Source organism: Palaemon carinicauda, chromosome 17 (genome assembly GCF_036898095.1).
Source record: "Palaemon carinicauda isolate YSFRI2023 chromosome 17, ASM3689809v2, whole genome shotgun sequence".
Lineage (NCBI taxonomy): Eukaryota > Metazoa > Arthropoda > Malacostraca > Decapoda > Palaemonidae > Palaemon > Palaemon carinicauda.
Genome location: NC_090741.1, coordinates 36,496,030 through 36,517,570, shown reverse-complemented (window position 1 = coordinate 36,517,570; position 21,541 = coordinate 36,496,030). Strand labels below are relative to the sequence as shown.

The window sequence follows — 21,541 nt, the reverse complement described above, 5'->3', positions numbered from 1 at the left end:
ACCTTTGAGTTGATTCAGCCTTCCAAGAGGAACGCTGCGCTCAGTAAGGAAGACGATCTTATTAAAGGCAGATTAACGGTTCAAGTCGACTTCCTTACCAGGTACTTACTATTTCATTGTTATTGTGGATAACTGATTATATGAAATACGGGATACTTAGCTATCCTTTAGTCTTGTACACTGGTTTTTCACCCACCCCCCTGGGTGTGAATCAGCTACATGATTATCGGGTAAGTTTAATATTGAAAAATGTTATTTTCATTAGTAAAATAAATTTTTGAATATACTTACCCGATAATCATGATTTAATTGACCCACCCTTCCTCCCCATAGAGAACCAGTGGACCGAGGAAAAAGTGAGGTGGCGTCAACAACAAGTACTGTAGTACCTGGCCACAGGTGGCGCTTGTGAGTACACCCCCTTCTAGTATAGTGATAGCTGGCGTATCCCTCCCGTAGAATTCTGTCGGGCAACGGAGTTGACAGCTACATGATTATCGGGTAAGTATATTCAAAAATTTATTTTACTAATGAAAATAACATTTTTGTGAAAAATTTAATAATGTTTATGGTTAATGAGTTTGGTTGCTTTACATGCTTGAGACAATAGCTTATGTGTATGGTTAAATGGTTTTCATAATGGTATGAAATGGGTGTGGTTTCCTTAATTGCTTGAGACTATAATATATTTATTCAGAACTAATGTATCTTTTGTATTACGGTAATTTTTATGAAATGGGGATGGTTTCCTAATATATCTTTTGTTCAAGAAACCTATTGCTTTTATGATATTTGCCAAACCTGATTTACCCCTTTAGTCATTAAGTTTTCTGCATGTTAAAGTTCTTGCTCATGTAAACCAAAGTGTTTGCTGTATTTTGCAGATGACACATGATTATGGTCTTGATTAATTTAACATTTATAAATAACATTTCTGATTATTTTTGCATTCTGTTGAGGATCTATAAAGAATGATTTTGCGCGATGTGCATGTATTACGTTTAGTTTGCAATTTAAAAAGTGCTGCATGTAAATTGTATGTAGTTGTCATTAGTTTTGAATTTCAGTTGTAGTTTGCCTAATATGTTTTAGTTACAATTTGATAATTACAGTGTGGTAAAAAATAAGATTATCAAACATTGAAGTCCATTTAGATGAGCAAAAAATTTTTTTTACTGTCATGTAGCTGAATTTATAAGGGTTAAAGTACAATAGATTCCATAGTAACTGTAACAAGTATCCTTAAGATGATTCGTTATCAGTAGAATTTCTTATAAGTGAAACTGAATGGGGTCAGTATTGCTTCTACTTATTGTAAGCAGGATGAGCATGTAAAGAAGTGTTGATATTGAAATGTTGAGAGCTAATAAAAAACCAGAAAATACCATTCAACTTAAAACCGAATTAACCATCAAAGTATGTATATGTCATTAGCTTCTTTTCTTAAAAGGATATGGATTTCAATGCTTGTTGAATTTTAATTTTTGCTTATGTATTCTGATTTGCATTTTCTCTGTGGGGAATCATACTTATTTGAAATCCAGCTTAAAGTTCTTTTGCTAAGATTGGTAGGCCATAATAACTCAAATTTTTCATGCATTGCTTAATCCTTGCTGCTTTGAATGATTCCTTTTCAGCTTACTATTTTAGATATGATAATATACGTGGGGCTTGTAGAGAGTGGAAGCAATGCTGTACGGTGAGTGGACAGTTACTGTGCATTTGAGTTGATTTCTACTTGTTAATGGAAATACATTATTGCATGTTTGTGTCAGTACAGTTTGCAACCCTCCTATTTTGACTTATACCCAAATCCCTGGTACTGGCAGGTCAAGCCATGAGAAAATAACTGCCTAGACTTGAAGAAAATGATTGTTAGCATTAGATTAGACTTTTTGCTCATTTGAGTCTTTTCCCCTATACCAACTCAAAAGGCTTCCGAATTCTATTCTGGGTTGCATAATAGTGAATTGGTTTATCCAGCTAATTGGCAGGACAGGGTTAGAAATGAAACTATAAGAGAGATACTCGAGTGCCATAAGTAGATGAGATCATGATGAGGGGAAAATAGAGAGGGTTTGGGCATGCTCTCCACACTCCCGATGAGAGACTAGTTCACCAAATGTTCAGCTGGGCTCCATAAGGCACTAAAATAGTTGGAAAACCCAGGCCTACATCGCTGAAGACTGAAGCGGGAAGTAGGAGATGTTGAATGGAGAAGTATTGAATTAAAAGCTCAAGTTAGAGACGACTGGCCAAATCTAACCGAGGCCCTTGCGTCAATAGGCATAGGAAGAGGTGGTGATGATTATCCAGCTCAGACAGAGAAAGAGTGGGACAGAAGAATAAAGGATCCTTTATACTCTTGGATAGCCCAAAGTTCAGTGGTGTCACATTCTGCTAGCTCTTGTAACTTGGTTCTTGGATCAGTTGGTCCTCTTCCTCAAGGCTTAGGTGCACGTGCTACTTGCTACATGAGGAGGACATTGCAGGGTCTGTCCCTCAAGACTATCTTTTCTGCTGCAGCAAGAGGTAGTTGTCCTTATTAAACCTATCCTGCCTACAGACATTTCACTCTGAAATGTCTGAGGTCCTGGAAGGCCCAGCTGTGCTATGATGCAGGATTCGACATTTGTTGTAAAGGGTCACAACTCTCTTTAGTGTTAGCAGGACATGAAGGTTGCACTTAGTTGGTGTTCCTTCTAGCTCTGTAAGTCTTCAGACGATGGATACACCAGAGGTCAGTAAGGTCCACTGATATTTAAGAAATAACTCACAAGTCTAGCCCTATCAGTAATAGCCCAGATCACCTGTTGTACTCTGAACCAAAGATGGTTTCTGAGAGTTAAGATCACCTTTGCCTCAGTACATTTAGGACATATTGCACTTAACCCTGGATCTCATTCTTTGGTCCTGTGTTGGCTGTTCAGTTGTTTAACTCTCCCAGCTTCGAGATGGGACCAGTGTACATCTCATCTAAGGTAGCACCTCTGACACATGAGTCTTAAGGATAGGTGAAAAGCTGGGCCTCTACGGCTTTTTCATGTTCTCTTGAAGGCTAAAGCAGCTGCAACTGTTACCTACTGTTGGGATGACTGATCTGGTGAATTGTGTAACTGCTCACCTTTCTAGCAGACTATGCTCTGCTCAGAAGCAACTCCTCCATGTTTTTTTACAAGGCAGAGGATAAGTTGGTGTCTTCCATTCACATCAGTCTTCATGTCTGGTCTTATACTTTCAATATCATCTCCCTTATAGAGAGATAGGTGATTCGTGACTCAGTACTAGCCTTAACAGCCTCTGCAGTTTTATTGGTATTGTCTTCCTCACTCCCGTACAGGACCAAGAAGGAAGCCATATCCAGGAAAGAAAAAAACCCTCCAGTCTGGTTCAAAGGGGACTGCCTCCCACCTAAGGATGAGTCTCCTATTTAAATGACAATGATTTGTGTATGTGTAGGAACAAATCACAAGTTTTCAAAGTAATTTATATTTTTCCTAATACAAAATGCCTCCTTTAAACTTCTCGTCTCAACCAAAGATTAAAAGAGCCATGATGTAGCCCGAGGGCTCCCCACCTACCTTTTGCTAACTACCAGACCTATTTAGTTAAAGATTCAACTTGTGTTGAAGACATTTTCCAATTTAAAGGACTCAAGTTTGTATAGTTAGGAAAAATAGAAATTACTTTAATTTGTGATCATAGGGTCCTGAGATCTGTAACTTTGTCACACAACTGGACGAGGAATGGGAGAAGATTAAAAGACGTTATGGAATGGCATGACGTAGTTGTTACAAATTCCCATGATCAGCTTGAGATATATTATAATTTTTATTAGATTATTAGATAGGATCTTAAATAGTTTTCAATCACCCCCTCTGGCTTAACTCTTTTCCAAACACATTAATAAAGGATTTGTAACTGATGTGAACACAGAATTTTGTATCATTTACTTCACAATTAAAAGTTCTTTTTTAAAAAGCTTGACCACCTCCCATCCCTTCCAATTGGTAACCACATATCTTACAATATGGAAATTAAAAGTAAAAGCGTCTCCATGTGAGACAAATACTTTTTATAGTTGAGGTCTTGTCTAATTTTAGCAAGTACTACACTAATTTAAAGCATCAAATGATCTACTTCTAAAGTATAAGAAAAAATAAGAGGTTGCATCCCTGACCAAAAGGAATATTTTGTGAAATAATTTGAAAACTATATTCATATATTTTCATTGTTTTCATGTGCAGTAGGTAATATATTGATTCTTTGCAGGTGGTCAAGAGTTTTCCGTCCATTATTTGCAGTCAACTTCCCGGAAATGAAGCAAATACGCCGCTCGTTCCGTAACCTTAGACGAACATTTCCTGACTTGATTAATGTGCTGGGTCTCTTTTTCTTCTGCTTATCAATATTTTCCCTGATGGGATATAAATTGTTTGGAGGGAGGTAAGATATTGTAAAAGTTTCAGTGTGTTTACACAGGAATAAACTATTTTTATGAATAGTACTTACCTGGCAGTTATATATATATATAGCTGAGTCTCCGACTGCGGCAGAATTTAATCGAAAATCGCGGCAACCGCCTTGTGGTGGTTGTGTGGTTAGATGGTTAACAACCCTTACAGGGTGGTACTTGGAATCATTCCCGTTTTCTGTTCCTCAGATTATCTCTGCTGGCCGGATCGACAACATCGTTAGTCCGCCCTTTAGAGTTTTTTCGGATCGCTTTCCCTTCATCACCTTTTTGGACTTCGTTTTTGGTGAAGTACACTGTGTTGGGATTTGGCAATTGTGTTTGTTTTTTGTCTTTTTTCCTTTCTTATCATGAGTGAAAAAATTCATTATCGTATTTGTGCGAATGATATTTGCAAGGTGAGGTTGCCGAAAGTGTCGGTTGACCCTCACACTATCTGTATGGGTTGCAGGGGGTTTGAATGTGCTTTAGATAATAAGTGCAAGGAGTGCGAGGTTTTAAGTGATGATAATTGGTTAGCTATGAAGCGCTATGTGCGCAAACTTGAGATTGATAGAGTTAGAAGAGCTAAATCAAAGTCAAAGTCTGCTAGTGAGCTTAGCTTAGATTTATCTATTGACCCTTTGCTTGTAACCTCTTTGGAAGTTATTCCTTCCCCGAATGTAGTAACTCCTGCCCCTTCTACAGGATCTGTGCCTACGGATGACCCTGGGTATGCTAAATTAGCTGCTGAATTAGAGGCCATTAAAGCACAATTGGAGGCCTTTAAAGGTAAGGGTGTAAGTGAAATTAGTGCTTGTGAAAGTGCAGTGGAGGTGGCGACTGATCGAATCTGTCATACCCCTAGGTCTAGACCTCTACCAAGCTCCCAAGACCAAGGAAGAAGGTACGTCGAAAGCCGAAAGGGGGTGAGAGGTGCTTATCCTCGGTCAGTCGTCGCCTCAGACAGTCCTGTTACGATCTCCCAGGCTGCTCTTGACCGCCGTAGGAAAGGCGTGTCGGATACGTTTGTGTCTTCACCTGATCGTTCTCCCAGACGTAATTGGCGTTACGAATCAAGACCAATGAAGAGAGGGTGGAACCGGGACGTGCAGTCTTGCTCTCCCTCTCCCGGTTCTAGTAGCCGAGATCCTGATCCTTCGGAAGACGATTTCGATGTTGTTCCTGTTAAAAGGGCGAAACAGAGAGTTCTTAGCCCAGTTAATCCTGCTAGACTCCCTACTTCTTCTGCCAGCGCTCCCAGTCAAGCCGTACGACAACTGCCGTCTTCGGCACCGCGAGAGCCAGCGGAGGTTGCTAAAGCTTTCATGGTTGTTATGCAGGAACAACTTCCATCGTTAGTTCAAGCTTTCAGCCACCCTTCTCAGTCCGTCAGACGTAAGGACGTCTCTTTGCCTGTTAAGAGATCTTCTTCTAAGAGAGATCTTAGTATCTCTCCCAAGAAACCTCTGCGCACTTCGTCGGCCGTACGACAACGCACACCCTCTTCATCGGCACGCTGGCAGGAATTTCCTTCCCCCCTCTCCCGGCGCCAGGACGATACTGCCTCTCGTTCTCGGCGCCGTGACGATTCCGTTTCTCTTTCGAAACGCCAGGACGTTACTGCCTCGTTTCTTAGGAAACAGGATGAATGCAGTCTGCATTTTCAAGGCGAAGGCAGCCTGCATCTTCAGGACGAGTCCGTTTCTCGTCATCGTGACGATACTGCTTCTCGTCATCGTGACGATACCGCTTCTCGTCATCGTGGCGATACTGCTTTTCGCCGACTGGATGTTAGCGGCGCTTGGCGCCAGGATTCAAACAGCTCTTGGTGCCAGACTGCTGGCAGCCCAACTCTTCAGGATGTTATCCTTGAGCAGGACCTCGAAGATATTTCGGAAGAGGAAGAAAAACCTGCCGACTCTTCTAGTGATTACAAGGTTCTTTCTCGCTCTCTTTTGGAACTTTATGGGGAGGAATTTCAACCTTCGGCCCCTCGTTCTCCTCAGTCTCAATTTACCAGGAAGAAAGCTACTAAGTCTTCGGCCTTCATCAAAATGAAACTTTCAATTTCGGCCAGGAAAGCTCTCGCTAAGGTGGATGATTGGATGAAGGAACGGAGACAAGATGTCAAGACCACCTTTTCTTTTCCACCGTCTCGGCTCGCTTCCAAGGCCGGTATGTGGTATGAGACAGGGGAACCTTTGGGGTTAGGAGTGCCTGCCTCCTCCCAAGGTGACTTCTCGGCTCTTGTGGACTCGGCAAGAAGGCATGCTTTAAACTCTGCCAAGGTGATGTGGTCCATGTCGGAGCTTGATCACCTCGTTAAGGGAATTTTCAGGGTTTTCGAGGTTTTCAGCTTCCTGGACTGGTCTCTCGGGACTCTGGCCAGGAAGTCTGAACTCCTGGAGGACACGAAGGACCTGATGAGTATCATGTCCTGCATGGACAAAGCTCTAAGGGATGGAGCTAATGAAATGGCTTCCCTTTTCTCAGCAGGGGTCTTAAAGAAGAGGGCCCTTTTGTGCTCCTTCACCTCCAGATCTGAGACTGTTGCCCAGAAGTCGGAGCTGCTTTACGCCCCTTTTTCACGTCATCTTTTTCCTGAAGCTCTGGTCAGAGATATATCCCTTTCTCTGGCTCAGAAGGCTACTCAGGACCTTTTGTCTCGGTCGGCTAGAAAGACCTTACCTGTTGCTCCTGCTCCTCTGAAGAAGGAAGAGAAGAAGTTTCAACAGCCCTTTCGGGGCAGGATCTCCTCGAGAGCGGATTTTAGGGGGAGAAGACAAGAGTCAGGGCCAAGGACCAGCAGGGGTGCGTTTAGGCCCCGGTCCAAAAAATGAGATGGAAGTCCTCCAGACACCAGTAAGGGCAAGACTGTCTCGTTTTTAGCAGTCTTGGAAAAGGAGAGGGGCGGACACCTGGTCCCTCTCAGTCGTCAAGGAAGGTTACAAGATCCCCTTTTTAAAGAAACCACCTCTCTCAGACTCTCTCCTAGCCTTAGTGGCTCAGTACACCGACGCGGGGAAACGAGAGGCTCTTCTGGAGCTAGTCGACCAGATGTTGGTCAAGGGAGCAATAGAGCCGGTTCAAGACCTCGCCTCCCCAGGCTTTTACAATCGCCTGTTTCTGGTTCCCAAGAACTCGGGTGGATGGAGACCAGTCCTAGATGTCAGCTCTCTGAACGCCTTCGTGGAGAAAACAAAGTTCTCCATGGAGACGACTCAGTCAGTGCTGGCTGCAGTTCGTCCAGGAGACTGGATGGTTTCTCTCGACCTGCAGGACGCTTATTTTCACGTCCCCATTCATCCGTCTTCGAGGAGATATCTGAGGTTTGTGTTCCAGGGCAAGTGCTTCCAATTCAGGGCACTTTGCTTCGGTCTCAGCACAGCTCCCCAAGTTTTCACCAGACTAATGGCGAATGTGGCAGGCTGGTTACACCAGGAGGGGATAAGGGTCTCCTTCCATCTAGACGACTGGCTGATCCGGTCACAGTCGAAAGAGAAATGTCTGGAGGACCTAATGAAGACTTATGCGATGACTCAGGACCTGGGACTCATCGTCAACTGGGGGAAGTCTCAGATCGAGCCGAATCAGACTATTCTCTATTTGGGGATAGTTCTGAATTCAGTTCTTTTTCAGGCTTCTCCCTCCCAGGAGAGGCAGACCAGGTGCCTGGACAAAGTCAAAGACTTTTTGAGGAAGCAGGAATGCTCAGCGAAGGAGTGGATGAGTCTGCTGGGAACTCTATCCTCCCTGGAGCAGTTTGTCCCGTTGGGGAGACTGCACCTAAGGCCTCTGCAACACTTCCTCGCAAAGGTTTGGAACAGAAAGATCCAGGAGGACACTTTTTCTTTTCCCATTCCGACAAAGATCAAGGATCTTTTGATGTGGTGGCTGGACCCAGCTCTGTTGGGAAAAGGGATCTCCTTGTTCAAGAAGAACCCCGACCTAGTGTTATTCTCAGACGCGTCCGAGTCAGGCTGGGGAGCAACACTAGGGAACAAAGAGGTCTCAGGTATTTGGGAAGGGAGTCAGATCAGTTGGCATATCAACAGGAAGGAATTGATGGCCATTTTGTTAGGGCTCAAGGCCTTCAAAACCTCGGTGTCAGGAAAGACTGTGGAGATCAATTCCGACAACACCACAGCTCTCGCGTACATAAGGAAGCAAGGGGGAACTCACTCCCTCTCTCTGTTCTCAACTGTGAGAGAGCTTCTCCTTTGGGCGAACAAGAACGAGACCCAGCTGTTGACAAGGTTTGTTCAAGGGCAGAGAAACATCAGGGCAGACATGCTCAGCAGGAGGGGACAAGTCCTTCCCACAGAGTGGACTCTCAACCCGCATGTCTGTCGGAGCCTCTGGAAGTTGTGGGGCAGACCTGTAATAGACCTTTTCGCCTCCAGTCTAAACAAGAGGATCCCCAACTACTGCTCCCTAGTCCCGGACGAGGAAGCTGTTGCAGTGGACGCCTTCTTGATGGATTGGACGGGGCTGGACATGTATGCCTTTCCCCCGTTCAAGATCATCAATCTGGTTGTCAGGAAATTCGCTCTCCTCGATTCGGGACGAATGATCCTAGTGGCTCCATTCTGGCCTGCGAGGGAAGGGTTCACCGAAGTGGTAGGGTTGCTGATGGACTTTCCAAGAAGACTACCGGCAAGTCCAGATCTTCTCAGACAACCCCACTTTGAGAGATTTCACCAAAACCCCCTCGCTCTCAATCTGACTGCCTTCAGACTGTCGAGAAGCTCGTTAGATCTCGAGGCTTTTCGGCACAAGTGGCGAAAGCTATTGCCAGGGCAAGGAGGATCTCTTCACAAAGAGTCTACCAGTCAAAGTGGGAGACCTTTAGAGCTTGGTGCAGGAGGCGCAAGGTTTCCTCGTCCTCTACCTCTTTAAGCCAGATTGCAGACTTTCTCTTGTACCTCAGGCAGGATGCTAAGCTGGCTTTATCTACCATTAAAGGATACAGGAGCATGCTCTCAACCGTCTTTAGGCATAGAGGCTTAGAGTTATCTCAGAATAAGGACTTGCAGGACCTCATTAGGTCTTTTAAGACAACGAAGCAGGTGCACTTAAGACCCCCTTCTTGGAACCTGGATGTGGTGCTTAAGTTTTTGTGCTCCAGGAAGTTTGAGCCTATCTCGCAAGCTTCTCTGCGAGATGTGACTAAGAAAACCCTCTTCCTTTTGACTCTAGCGACTGCCAGGAGGATCAGCGAGGTCCAGGCAATCGAGAAGAGTGTAGGTTTCACCCTAAATGGAGCGGCTTGTGCCTTGAGGTTCGACTTTCTCGCCAAGAATGAGAACCCTTCGAAACCCTGGCCCAGGACTTTTGAAGTCCCTAACCTCACGAATCTAGTGGGTCAGGAACAGGAAAGCCCCCTCTGCCCGGTTAGGGCTCTCAAGGCTTATTTGGCCCACACTAAGAGTGTGAGGGGTGCTTCCAACTCCTTATGGTGTTCGGTGAAGGATCCTCAAAAACCCCTGTCAAAGAACGCTTTGTCCTTTTTCCTGAGGGAAACTATTAGGGAAGCCCACCTCTTTTGTGAGGAAGAAAACTTCGCCCTGTTAAAAGTACGGGCTCACGAAGTAAGGGCCATTGCTGCTTCGCTGGCATACCGGAAAAATATGTCAGTTAGGCAGATCATGGACGCAACGTTCTGGAGGAGCAACTCTCTTCGCTTCTCATTACCTCAGAGAGGTAAGAGTGGACTATGACAAGTGTTATACCTTGAGCCCATACGTAGCTGCGGCTTCTGTATTAGGCAAAGGAGTTACTACCCCCACTCAACCTTAGTTTATGTACTTGTATATGGGTTTGTGTTTTTTATGGTTGTCTGAGGTCCTCGTCTTGTGGTACGGTTCCCTCAGTCCAGATAGATAGTTTATATCTATTTCTGCAAAGTTAGGTGGTTAGCTTTAGTAAGGTTGCAGGTTTTTATTATATGGGAAGGTAGTTTCTGAAGTCTAGTCAAGTTGTTGGTCCTACCCCTTTGACAGACTCGATTGAGTTGTTTGCAGCGTAGCAGGTCTACTCCTGGCTGAACACTCCTAAGGGAAAGCGACTCTAGAGGCAGTTACCTTTGAAGTCGGCTTCCTTAGCAGGTAAGGAATCAAGGTGTTTGTTCTCCTACAACTCTTTTGTTGTTTCCCCAACTATGTTTTTCTGTCTGTTTCCCTCCTCCAAATGTGTGAATCAGCTATATATATATAACTGCCAGGTAAGTACTATTCATAAAAATGGAGTTTTTATGATAAAACAAAGTTTTATGAATACTTACCTGGCAGTTATATATATACAGTATATTTCAAAGCCCACCCACCTCCCCTCAGGAGACAGGTCGGGCAAAGATAATCTGAGGAACAGGAAACGGGAATGATTCCAAGTACCACCCTGTAAGGGTTGTTAACCATCTAACCACACAACCACCACAAGGCGGTTGCCGCGATTTTCGATTAAATTCTGCCGCAGTCGGAGACTCAGCTATATATATATAACTGCCAGGTAAGTATTCATAAAACTTTGTTTTATCATAAAAACTCCATTTTTATGTGAGGTAGTGTTTGTTCATTTGTTGATGATTGTGTAGAATTTGTCTCTAGAGGGAGCCCATAGACTAAAAGTCATAGCACCCACCAAGGCTATGGGTTTCTTTTTTCCAAACCCCTCTTTTTAAGGTCAATTTTGTTCATCATGATTAAAACAAATGATATATGCTAAGGTGTGTAAAAAAACAAAATTTATTCAACCAAGTTATATTTCTGTATAGAGTATCTTGCTGTCATTGGTTCATACCTGTATTTTCATCAAGTGCTCAAAAAAATATGCTCTTACTTATTTTTCTGCAGTCTATAACGAGGAACATACTGTGTTAGGGTGTTTAGTCATTCAGTACAGTATTTCACTTATTTTATTATATGTAGATGCTAATTTTATCGAATGTTACTCGTTATTTTGCATGACATAATCAAATGATAATGGCTGAACATTAATTTCTTATGAATTTTTTGAGGCACAAGATGCCACATCCTATTAGGAATACATTTTCAAAAATGTCAGAAAGTTTAACAAGTGGATAGGTACTGCAAAGCTGTATTTACATTTCCTCTTCAAATTCAAATTTAGAATGCTGAGCATTAATCTTTTGAATGACAAGCACCTATATAATTCTTATGATTATCATGATCTCTCCTAATGGTCTTGTCTTTATATTTTATTTATAGATTAAAGATTTAGTGGTGTAGGACATTACTGCCATCATAAGGTGGTTTTATCCTGAAGACTGAATCAATTTACTTGACTTTGATTGGGTTGGTATTCAGGAATTTTTTCCTGAAATAGAAGGTGAATGAAAATATTAGAAAGATTTGATTCAAGCCAATAACCAGGGAAGAAGAAAGCAAAGGGAAAGGAAAAAACCATGGTTCAAAGAAGGGAAAGGGTGTCAGTCAAAGAAATGGTGTAAAAAAACCTCTTTTACTAAGGGGAATATTCTAGCCTCTTAAGACTTTAATTATTCTTGTCTTCCTATTTGGTTAACAGAGGCATGAAATGGGTGGATGGCCGACCATATTTTGACACTTATTGGGATAGCCTCTTTGATATGTATGTGTTGGTTACTACAGCGAACAATCCGGATATCATGTAAGTGTGTTTCTATTGTTCTCGACCAATGTTGTGTGATTAGTTGAAATACAAGTCGTAACTTAGTGAAAAGAGTTCATTGGGTTGTGAATCTTGAAATTGGGTTATGTATGAAATTGGAGAAACTGGTGGAAAATTATGATTTTTGTAACTTGACAAATTTTTATTGACGGTACAGTACTAAATATTTTTCCAGAATTTCCACCAGTAGGATAAAACTTTTAACATGATACGGTAGTGTACACTTTACTGAAGTAAATGGAAGTTGAGGTGGAATTCAGGATTCATTGCATTAGATACAAAATACATTAAAATACAATACTGTCAATCTTGATAGATTCTGTGAAATTAAAAGAGATGCATGTACTTTTGGAGTAGGACTAGATCTTAATCTTAATTTGGAATCTATCCTATTTATTTATAGTTATGTGATGATCCACAAAGCCCCATAGGCCGAATCTTTCTTGCAAAATTCTTTTGTTGTTTTTTTAACTTTGCCGGCTTTTTTTTTTTTTACAGGATGCCAGCCTACGACGCTTCACCGTACTACGTCATCTTTTTTGTCTTGTTCTTGGTTATCTGCTTTTTCCTCTACATGAACATCATTCTAGCTGTTATTTACAACAACTATAGGAAATACCTCAAAGTATGTTTTTTACTGTTAGTTTTCCTTACATATTTTTTATAGTAAAGGTTATTTGTTCCATAACTGAAATACAAACCACGCTTTTTAATATGGGTAATTACTTTCGGCGTAGCTGAAAGGACGAGCCATTAGAATTTTAACGAGGGTTTACTACCCCACCGCTAGTTAGCGGGGGACCCTCCCCCCTCACACACCTGTGTGGTAAGTTCACTTTGCTATCAGCTCGGGTGCTAGATGGATGTGTCCGCTGTCACCCTCGCCTGCACGACAGCCATTATTAATCTTTGATTTTGCTTTTTCTTTTTCTAGAGTGTTGTGATGTTGGCCTCTACAATGCGTAGTGTCCTGGGTTGCCTGACCGCCCTTGTGGGACCTTCATGTCGTCAATAGACACCGACCTTCACACCTTATGCCCTTATTGTAGGGGTCAACGGTGTGATAGTGGTAATGTATGTATTGAATGTAGGGAGTGGTCTACCTCCCAGTGGGAGAGGTTTTCCCGGCACCGGAAGAAGAAGTCCAAACGGGATTTTTCTCCTTCAAAGTTTTCTTTGAAGAAGGAAAATCCTAAGGACTCTTCTTCCGTGGCCCAAACCTCCTCCGAAGCTCCCACTCGATCGGCTTCTCTCGAGAGGCTGTCGAGTGGTAGCGTAGGCCATATTGTTGTTGACCGATCTCGGGGTTTGGGAGAGGGAGTTGCCTCCCATAGCGAGGCAGCTTCTCCTCCTCCGCGGGGGGAGGATTTAATTGTTTCTCCTAATGTAAATGTGAGTAATAATGATCTTTTACAGCTTTGGGCTTCCTTGGGGCTTCAGGGCTCGCCCTCCAAGGAAGCCCTGTTTGACATGATCAGGTTGGGAGCAGCTGTCAAACAGTCACCGACGGTAGCAGAGGTTGACCCTCTGTCTATCGTCGAGGCTGTTGTGGCAGAGGCTTCAAATGGGAGTGTTCAAACCTCTGCTCCTGTTGTAGCTGAAGGCTTAGCTCCCCCCTCCGAACATCTTTCGAGGGAGGAACTAAGTCCAACGGTCTCTCCTGCAGGTGATTCTCCCCCTCGGGGGAGTTCACTGACAGAGACTCCTCTTCGGAGGACTGCCGATGGTCTGCCTGCTGCTCCCAGAGGACGTATAAGACGTAAGGCTCGCCTTCCTCTTCGTCGCCGAGGTCTACCTTCTCCTCACAAGGGTGTTAGGAGGCGCCTCGTCGGGTCTTCATCCTCGCAGTCCGCCGCAGAGGAACCTCGTCCTTCAGCGACCGTTCCTGCTACTTCTTTGGACCTGGACCTCTCCGCAAATCGTTCGCGATCTCCTTCTCCTGCCAGACCTGCTGACCTGCAGTCGCCCTTCCGGGCTGCAGATGCGCTGTGGGCGCCCACCCATCCCGTTATCCAACGGGCACCGGTCCCTTCGGGGCAAAAGGGGCTTTCACACATTGTGTGTAAGTCCCTTAAGCGCCAGGTATCCTCTGTGAGCCAACGTTCTCCTGTGCGCCAGTGCGTTACTGCGCGCAAGCGCTCACCAGTTGCAGACACATCTCGCCAGCGCTCACCTGCACGCCCACGATCTCCTGCTCGCCTGGCAGTTCCAGAGACAACGCGCCCACGATCTCCTGCTCGCCAGCACACCACTACGCGCCCTCAGCCTGATGCGCGCCATGCACGCCCACAGTCTCCTGCTCGTCAGCGATCTCCTGTGCGCAAGCGCTCTCCTGCTCTCCAGCGCTCGCCTGCGCACCATCGTTCGCCTGCTCGCCCACAATCTTCGGATCTGGGTTCCAGAGGGAAGACTTCTTCCTCCCCTGCTCGCCAGCGCTCTCCACCGCACCACCAATCGCCGACACGCCACCAGATCTCGCCTGCTCGCTATCCCTCGCCTACGCGCCATCGCCCGCAGTCTCCATCGCGCGCCCGCGCGCCCACTGCTAGAACTACGGTTCCAGATGAGTGCACTCCTGCGCACCCGCATGCTAGGGATATTTCCCCTGCGCGCGCACGCCCAACGGCTTCGCCCTCACAGTCTGAGGTCTCCGGAACGCGCACCTGCGCGCCTACTCGCCCCTTCACCTGTGCGCCCACGCGCCCTGTGGCCTACGCACCCACGAGCTCCTTCTCCTGCGCGCCAAAGCGCGCCCTCTCCCACGCGTCAACGCTCGCCTGCGCGCCATCGCTCGCCTGTGCGCCATTGCTCGCCTGCGCGCCATCGCTCGCCTGCGGGCCATCGCTCGCCTGCGCGCCATCGCTCGCCCGCGCGCCATCGCTCGCCCGCGCGCCATCGCTCGCCCGCGCGCCCTCGCCATCGCCCCCGCGCGCCCGCACGAGCGATCGCCCGCACCCGATCCAGGCAATAACCTATCGCGCGAACGCCAGCGCGATGCCCAGTGCGATTCACAGCGCGTTCCCACACAAGAGGCTGCAGGACAACGCATGGTCAGGTCGTCCTCATCGCGTTCCGCCCCCCGTAAGCGCAGGACAGCGCGCTCAACGGAGGGAGGGAAATCTCCGGACAGGTCCAGGAACGTTTCTTCCACAGCTTCTTTTCAGGCAGACCCTGTTGTAGTTTCCACTCCTAGGGATCTTACGATCCCCTTCCCTCCAGAGGGTGTCTCTGACAGTGCTGCTGTCAGTCGGCAGCCCTGGTTTGGGCCCTTGATCAGAGCGGTTGCGCAGGCTTTCAAGCCCGCTTTCTCTGAACTAGGCCTCAAATCAGCGGCAATCTCGGCCCCCCTGAAGAGGAAGAGAGGAGTGGACGACGTAGCAACTTCTCCTAGGGCGAAACTGGCTCCTCGGGAGTCTTTGAGGAAGGCTCCCTCCCCCCCCAGACTTTCTCTCCCTCCCCTGTGGACGAGGATTTCCCGTCCTCAGGGGATTCACGTGAGGTGAGGCGTTCTCCCATCGCACCAATGGGAGAAACCCCACCTCGCACTGAGAAGTCTTCCCGGGTGAAGGTGGAGAAGAGCCCCCCACCATCTTTGTTGGAATCCTGCATCCCTCCCAGGAGGGAGTCGAAGGACTCCAAGACAATTCCGAAATCATCTTCGGGGATCAGACCAGAGCCAGCTAAGCGCGCAGAGAACGTCCGCGAGTCCCCCCAAGAAGAGCCTTTGGGGACTGGAGACCTTGCTGCTAGTCCATCAGGAGGAGAGCCGCAAGAGTCGTAACATTCCTTCTGGCAAGTTCTGACTCTGATGAGGAACCTTAACGGATTCGCGGATCCAGAGATTCCTCCTCGAGAGGGCAAGGACACGGTTCTGGACCGAGTCTTTGGTACCCAGAAGCCCCCTAAAGCCAGCGCAGCTTTGCCTTGGTCCCAGGGGGTTAAGAGTGCCAGAGATAAGGTCGAGAACCAGCTCTCCGAGCTTGCCTCTTCCAGCCGTTCCAGTGCCGGAAACAAACTCCTCCCACCTCCTCGTGTCCACCAGAGGAGGTACTTCGAGATCATGGAGGAGTCCTGTTTAGCTCTTCCCCTCCACCACTTGGTGGAAGAACTCTCCAGGGGAGTCCCTCTTGAGAGAGACTCCAACCGGCCAGTGTCGTTCTCGGCCTCGGAGATCCTCAGCCAGGAGAAGGTAGCGAAGTGTGCCATGCAGGCAACTTCGTGGCTGGATATCTGGCTAGGGTCTATTGGCATCCTGATACGATCCGAGGACTTGTCTAAGGAGAGTACCAGGAAGGCCTTGGAGACCTTCCTTCTTTCAGGCACTCGTACCATCGAGTTTCTACCCCACCAAGTCTCGAACTTGTGGGCTAATTCTATCCTGAAACGCCAAGATGCGGTGTCTGAAAGATTTAACACGAAGGTCCCCAACACCGAGGTCAGTGGGCTCAGACATTCCTCCCTTTTGGGGAGTAGTCTGTTTGAGCTGAAAGATGTAGAGCAAGTGGCTGAGAGGTGGTGGAAGTCCAACCAGGACTCCCTCCTCCATAGGGCTTTAACATCAAAGCCCTATAAGCCTCCAGCACCTCAACAACCTCGCCCTACAAAGATGACGAAACCGGCTGTAGCGGCAAAGGCAACGGTGTCCAAGTAGCCCTTTCCTGTCAAAGACAAGAAAGACAAAAAGTCCTCCAGGGGAGGGAAAAATCCTAGGGGGAGTGACCGAGGCCACAAACGCTAGGATTGGCAATCCCCCTGCATGTCCACCAGTGGGGGGATGCCTTCAAAGTTGCGCAGACAGGTGGCAGCAACTCGGGGCCGATTCCTGGACGATATCCGTGATCAGTCAAGGATATTGTGTCCCGTTCATAACATCTCTACCTCCCTTGACAGCGAATCCAGTGTCGTTGAGGTCTCTTGCCATGGGATCGGCAAGGGGGCAAGCCCTTCGGGCAGAAGTCGAGATCATGTTGAAGAAGGGCGCTCTCCAAGAGGTCGTCGATGGGTCCCCAGGCTTCTTCAGTCGACTCTTTCTTGTAAAGAAGGCGTCTGGAGGCTGGAGACCAGTCATCCACCTCTCAGCTCTGAACAGGTTTGTCAAGCAGACCCCATTCAGCATGGAGACCGCAGACACGGTCAGACTCGCAGTGAGACCGTGAGACTTCATGAGTACACTGGATCTGAAGGACGCGTACTTCCAGATCCCAATCCATCCGTCTTCAAGGAAGTACTTAAGATTCAGCCTAGACAACAAGATCTACCAGTTCAAGGTGCTGTGTTTCAGTCTCTCCACAGCACCTCAAGTTTTCACCAGAGTGTTCACCCTGATATCTTCGTGGGCACACAGGATCGGCATCCGTCTCCTCCATTATCTGGACGACTGGCTGATCCTAGCAGACTTGGAGTCAACCCTTCTTCGACACCGAGACAAACTTCTGGGAATTTGCCAAGATCTAGGGATCATGGTAAATCTCGAGAAGTATTCTCTACTTCCTACCCATAATCTGGTATATCTAGGCATGATATTGGACACCAATCTCCTCAAAGCCTTTCCATCAGACGACAGGATAGCAAGGCTGAGGAAGGTCGCAAGTCCTTTCCTCAGACGAGACGAACTCCCAGCCCAATCATGGTTACGTCTCCTCGGCCATCTCTCATCCTTGGCCTGTCTAGTTCCCAACGGTCGTCTCAGAATGAGATTTCTGCAATGGCGACTCAAGTCTCGGTGGAGTCAAGGACACGATTCCCCAGATGTCTTGATCCCTATGGGTTCTGCGGAACAGACGGACCTTCAGTGGTGGGTGGCAGACGAGAACCTACGAAAGGGAGTGGATCTTCTCGTTCTCCCCCTGGATTTGATGCTGTTTTCGGACGCTTCAAAGAAAGGGTGGGGGGCCCACGTTCTGAACCACAGGACCTCGGGCCTGTGGTCAGAATCAGAAAAGTGCCTCCATATAAATCTGCTAGAAATGAAGGCCGTATTTATGGCCCTTCAACAGTTCCAACAGCACCTGGCGGGTCACGTTGTGGTGGTGATGAGCGACAACACCACAGTAGTGGCTTACATCAACAAGCAGGGAGGTACCTTTTCAAACCAGCTATCCCATCTTGCAGTAGAGATACTGAGATGGACCGAAGTCCACTCGATTCCACTATCGGCTCGCTTCATTCCAGGCTAAAGGAATGTGCTCGCCGACAGTCTGAGCAGAGCATCTCAGATAGTGAGTACCGAGTGGTCTTTGGATCGTCAAGTAGCCAACAAAGTCCTGACTTTGTGGGGTTCCCCGACTGTGGATCTGTTCGCTACAGCGTTGAACTTCAAATTGCCGCTGTACTGCTCCCCAGTCCCGGATCTCAAGGCTCTCTGGCAAAATGCTTTCCAACAACGGTGGGACAACATCGACGTATACACCTTTCCACCGTTCTGTCTGATGAGGAGGGTACTCAACAAGACCAGAATATCGGTCAATCTCTCGATGACCCTCATAGCTCCGCTGTGGCATCACGCGGAATGGTTTCCGGACCTTCTGCAACTCCTTACAGAGCCTCCAAGAGAACTCCCTCCGCGACACGAGCTACTCAAACAACCACACACCAACATCTTTCACAAAGCCGTAGCTTCGCTTCGGTTTCACTCCTGGAGACTATCCAGCATCTCCTCGCAGAGAGGATTTTCGCAACAAGTTGCGGAAAGGATGTCTGGACGCCTGCGAAAGTCATCCACAGGGGTCTACCAGGCAAAGTGGAGAGTTTTCTGTGGTTGGTGTCGTGGAAGGGGTATCTCTCCATTGGATGCCACTATTCCAGCAATAGCGAAGTTCTTCGTGTACTTGCGAGAAGAAATGCGCCTTTCAGTCTCAGCAGTGAAAGGCTATCGCTCAGCCTTAAGTCTAGCCTTTAGGCTCAAAGGAGTGGACATTTCTTCTTCGCTGGAACTTTCCCTACTCATACGTAGTTATGAACTTACCTGCCCTCAGTCGGAAGTGAGACCTCCTCCATGGAACGTGGTTCGAGTTCTCAGGTCTCTTAAGAGACCTCCCTACGAACCATTACGCCAGGCTTCAGATCGCCACCTGACTTGGAAGACGGTGTTCCTACTAGCTAGCGAGTTAGTAAACTTCATGGTCTCTCGTATGACATCGCCCATTCAAGGGGATGGGGGGAGGTAACGTTCAGCTTCGTCCCTGAGTTTATTGCTAAGACTCAGAATCCGGGAGTGCCGGACCCTCGGTTCGACTCCTTCCGGAGTTCGAGTCTTCGTTCCGTAACAGATGACCCAGACCATATCCTACTGTGCCCAGTAAGGAGTCTGAGGCTATATCTGAAAAGAACAGCTGCAGTTTGTCCCCAAGTGCAGGCATTGTTTGTTAGCACGGGAGGTCGAAGAGGAGGGTTACCAAGAACACCATCTCAGCATGGATTCGAAAGACAATCCATCTGTCCCTGAATCCTGACCCTCCTCCATCACGTCGCCCTAGAGCTCATGATGTCAGGGGTGTAGCTACGTCCCTGGCCTTCAAAAAGAACTTCTCAGTGACGCAGGTTCTACAAGCAGGGGTATGGAAGCATCAAACGATCTTCACAGCCCACTACCTGCAAGACGTGACCCACAAGAGGCTCGATACGTTCTCTATCGGCCCTGTGGTGGCTGCACAACAGCTGGTTTAAACTTCAGGCTCCTTAATGGACAAGTAGCAGAGGGTTGAGGGCATTGTTACCCAGGTTTAGTCAGCATGAAAGAAAAGGTATGTCTGGCCCTTATTCTTTTCTTCATCCTCCCCTCTCTTGGGGAAAGCAGCATCCTGGGTTCTCTGCACAGCTGACCTCAAACCACTGCAGTTAAACCATGTTCCCTTTTGTTCCTAGTATTAAGTTAATACTGTCGCGTTCCCATACCCTGACGAGGTGGTATTGGGAGAGTCCTAGCCTAAAGTTTCCATCTAAAGAACTTCAGGTCAACTTCCTAGGACGAGTCACACATATTCCTTCACACACAGCTTATGTAGGCCGCAGCCCTTGCATAGCAAGGTGCGAGCGAGGTGCAGGGACTCTTTATTGTTGAGTGCTGACACACTCAGATAATGAGTCCCCGGGCAAAAGCCAAAAGCCAGTATGGCTGGGACTTATTCCACCCTTCTTAAGGGTTGAGTCACCCATATTAAATAGCGTGGTTTGTATTTCAGTTACGGAACAAATGACAAATTCGTAGATAATTTGTAATTTTCCTAACTATACAAACCTTAGCTATTTAATCAAACTTGCCCGCCAGCCCTGTCCCCCGTGAAGTTCTACCTCTAAGCAAAGTGAACTTACCACACAGGTGTGTGAGGGGGAGGATAGCAAGCTACCCTCCCTACCCCCCGCTAACTAGCAGTGGGGTGGTAAACCCTCGTTAAAATTCTAATGGCTCGTCCTTTCAGCTACGCCGAAAGTAATTACCCATATTAAATAGCTAAGGTTTGTATAGTTAGGAAAAATACAAATTATCTCCGAATTTGTCATGTTTTGTGCAAATAATAATTCACTGTTGTTTCTAAATAAACTTTCACCCTATTTTTTTATATTATTATATTTTAATACTCTCTTCTCTGTAGATCATGCCTAATATGTAAAATATGTGATTTTTCAGTTTATTTCCTTATACTGTATCCTACAGTATTTCAAGAGCACCTGCAAAGTAAACCTTACTTAATGCCAAAAATATCTTTAAATTTTCATGACAGAATGAAGTTAAGAAAACTGTGTACAGCAAGAGACAGCAGCTGAGTAAGGCTTTTGACATACTTGCCGTGAATTCGTCTTCGAGGTAAGTTATGCTATAATCTGTGTAGTAAAAAGATTTAGGAAAATCAGTGATCAAGATAACACTTATCGTATATTTGGGGATATTGTTAAAGGACTTGATCATCATATTGTTATTAAGGGCTCGCCATGTTCATTCAGTCCTAACTGTTTTTCAGTCTGCTTCTTGTTCTTTACCCCCCATTTGCTTTGGAGAATGGAAAAGTAGTTGTATAGTTAGTGGGAAAAGGAAAAAGGAATTAGTGAAAAGTGGAAGGTAGAAGGCAATGCAAGTCATCATCATCATCATCTCCTCCTACGCCTATTGACGCAAAGGGGCTTGATTAGACTTCACCAGTCTTCTATATCTTGAGCTTCTAATTTTATACTTTTCCATTCATCATCTCCTGCTTTGAGCTTCGTAGTCCTCAGCCATGTACTGTAGGCCTAGGCAATGCAAGTACAATTTGAAATCCTATTAAGAACTTATTCAAATATTTAACAGTACAGTACAGTTTATACAGTATCTCTAATACTAAAGAAGATTTCTTAAATTCTGTAAAGCTATGTTAGAGCTTTTACATTTACTGTAGTGTTGTATACGTATTGAAAATGTTGAAGAATATTGATGCTATGTTT

General features: G+C 46.4%; 1 protein-coding gene across 4 annotated transcripts in view; it reads left to right on the top strand.

Annotated features, from left to right (window-relative positions):
- Window positions 1–21,541, top strand: part of LOC137656672 (two pore calcium channel protein 1-like) — a 157,264-nt gene that overhangs the window by 53,504 nt on the left and 82,219 nt on the right. For all 4 annotated transcript variants that reach the window (XM_068390852.1, XM_068390850.1, XM_068390853.1 and 1 more), the window contains 5 exons: window positions 1,638–1,699; window positions 4,273–4,446; window positions 12,002–12,103; window positions 12,623–12,749; window positions 20,845–20,927. In XM_068390852.1, coding sequence (XP_068246953.1) covers window positions 1,638–1,699; window positions 4,273–4,446; window positions 12,002–12,103; window positions 12,623–12,749; window positions 20,845–20,927 — 548 coding nt within the window. The remainder of the gene's footprint in view (window positions 1–1,637; window positions 1,700–4,272; window positions 4,447–12,001; window positions 12,104–12,622; window positions 12,750–20,844; window positions 20,928–21,541) is intronic.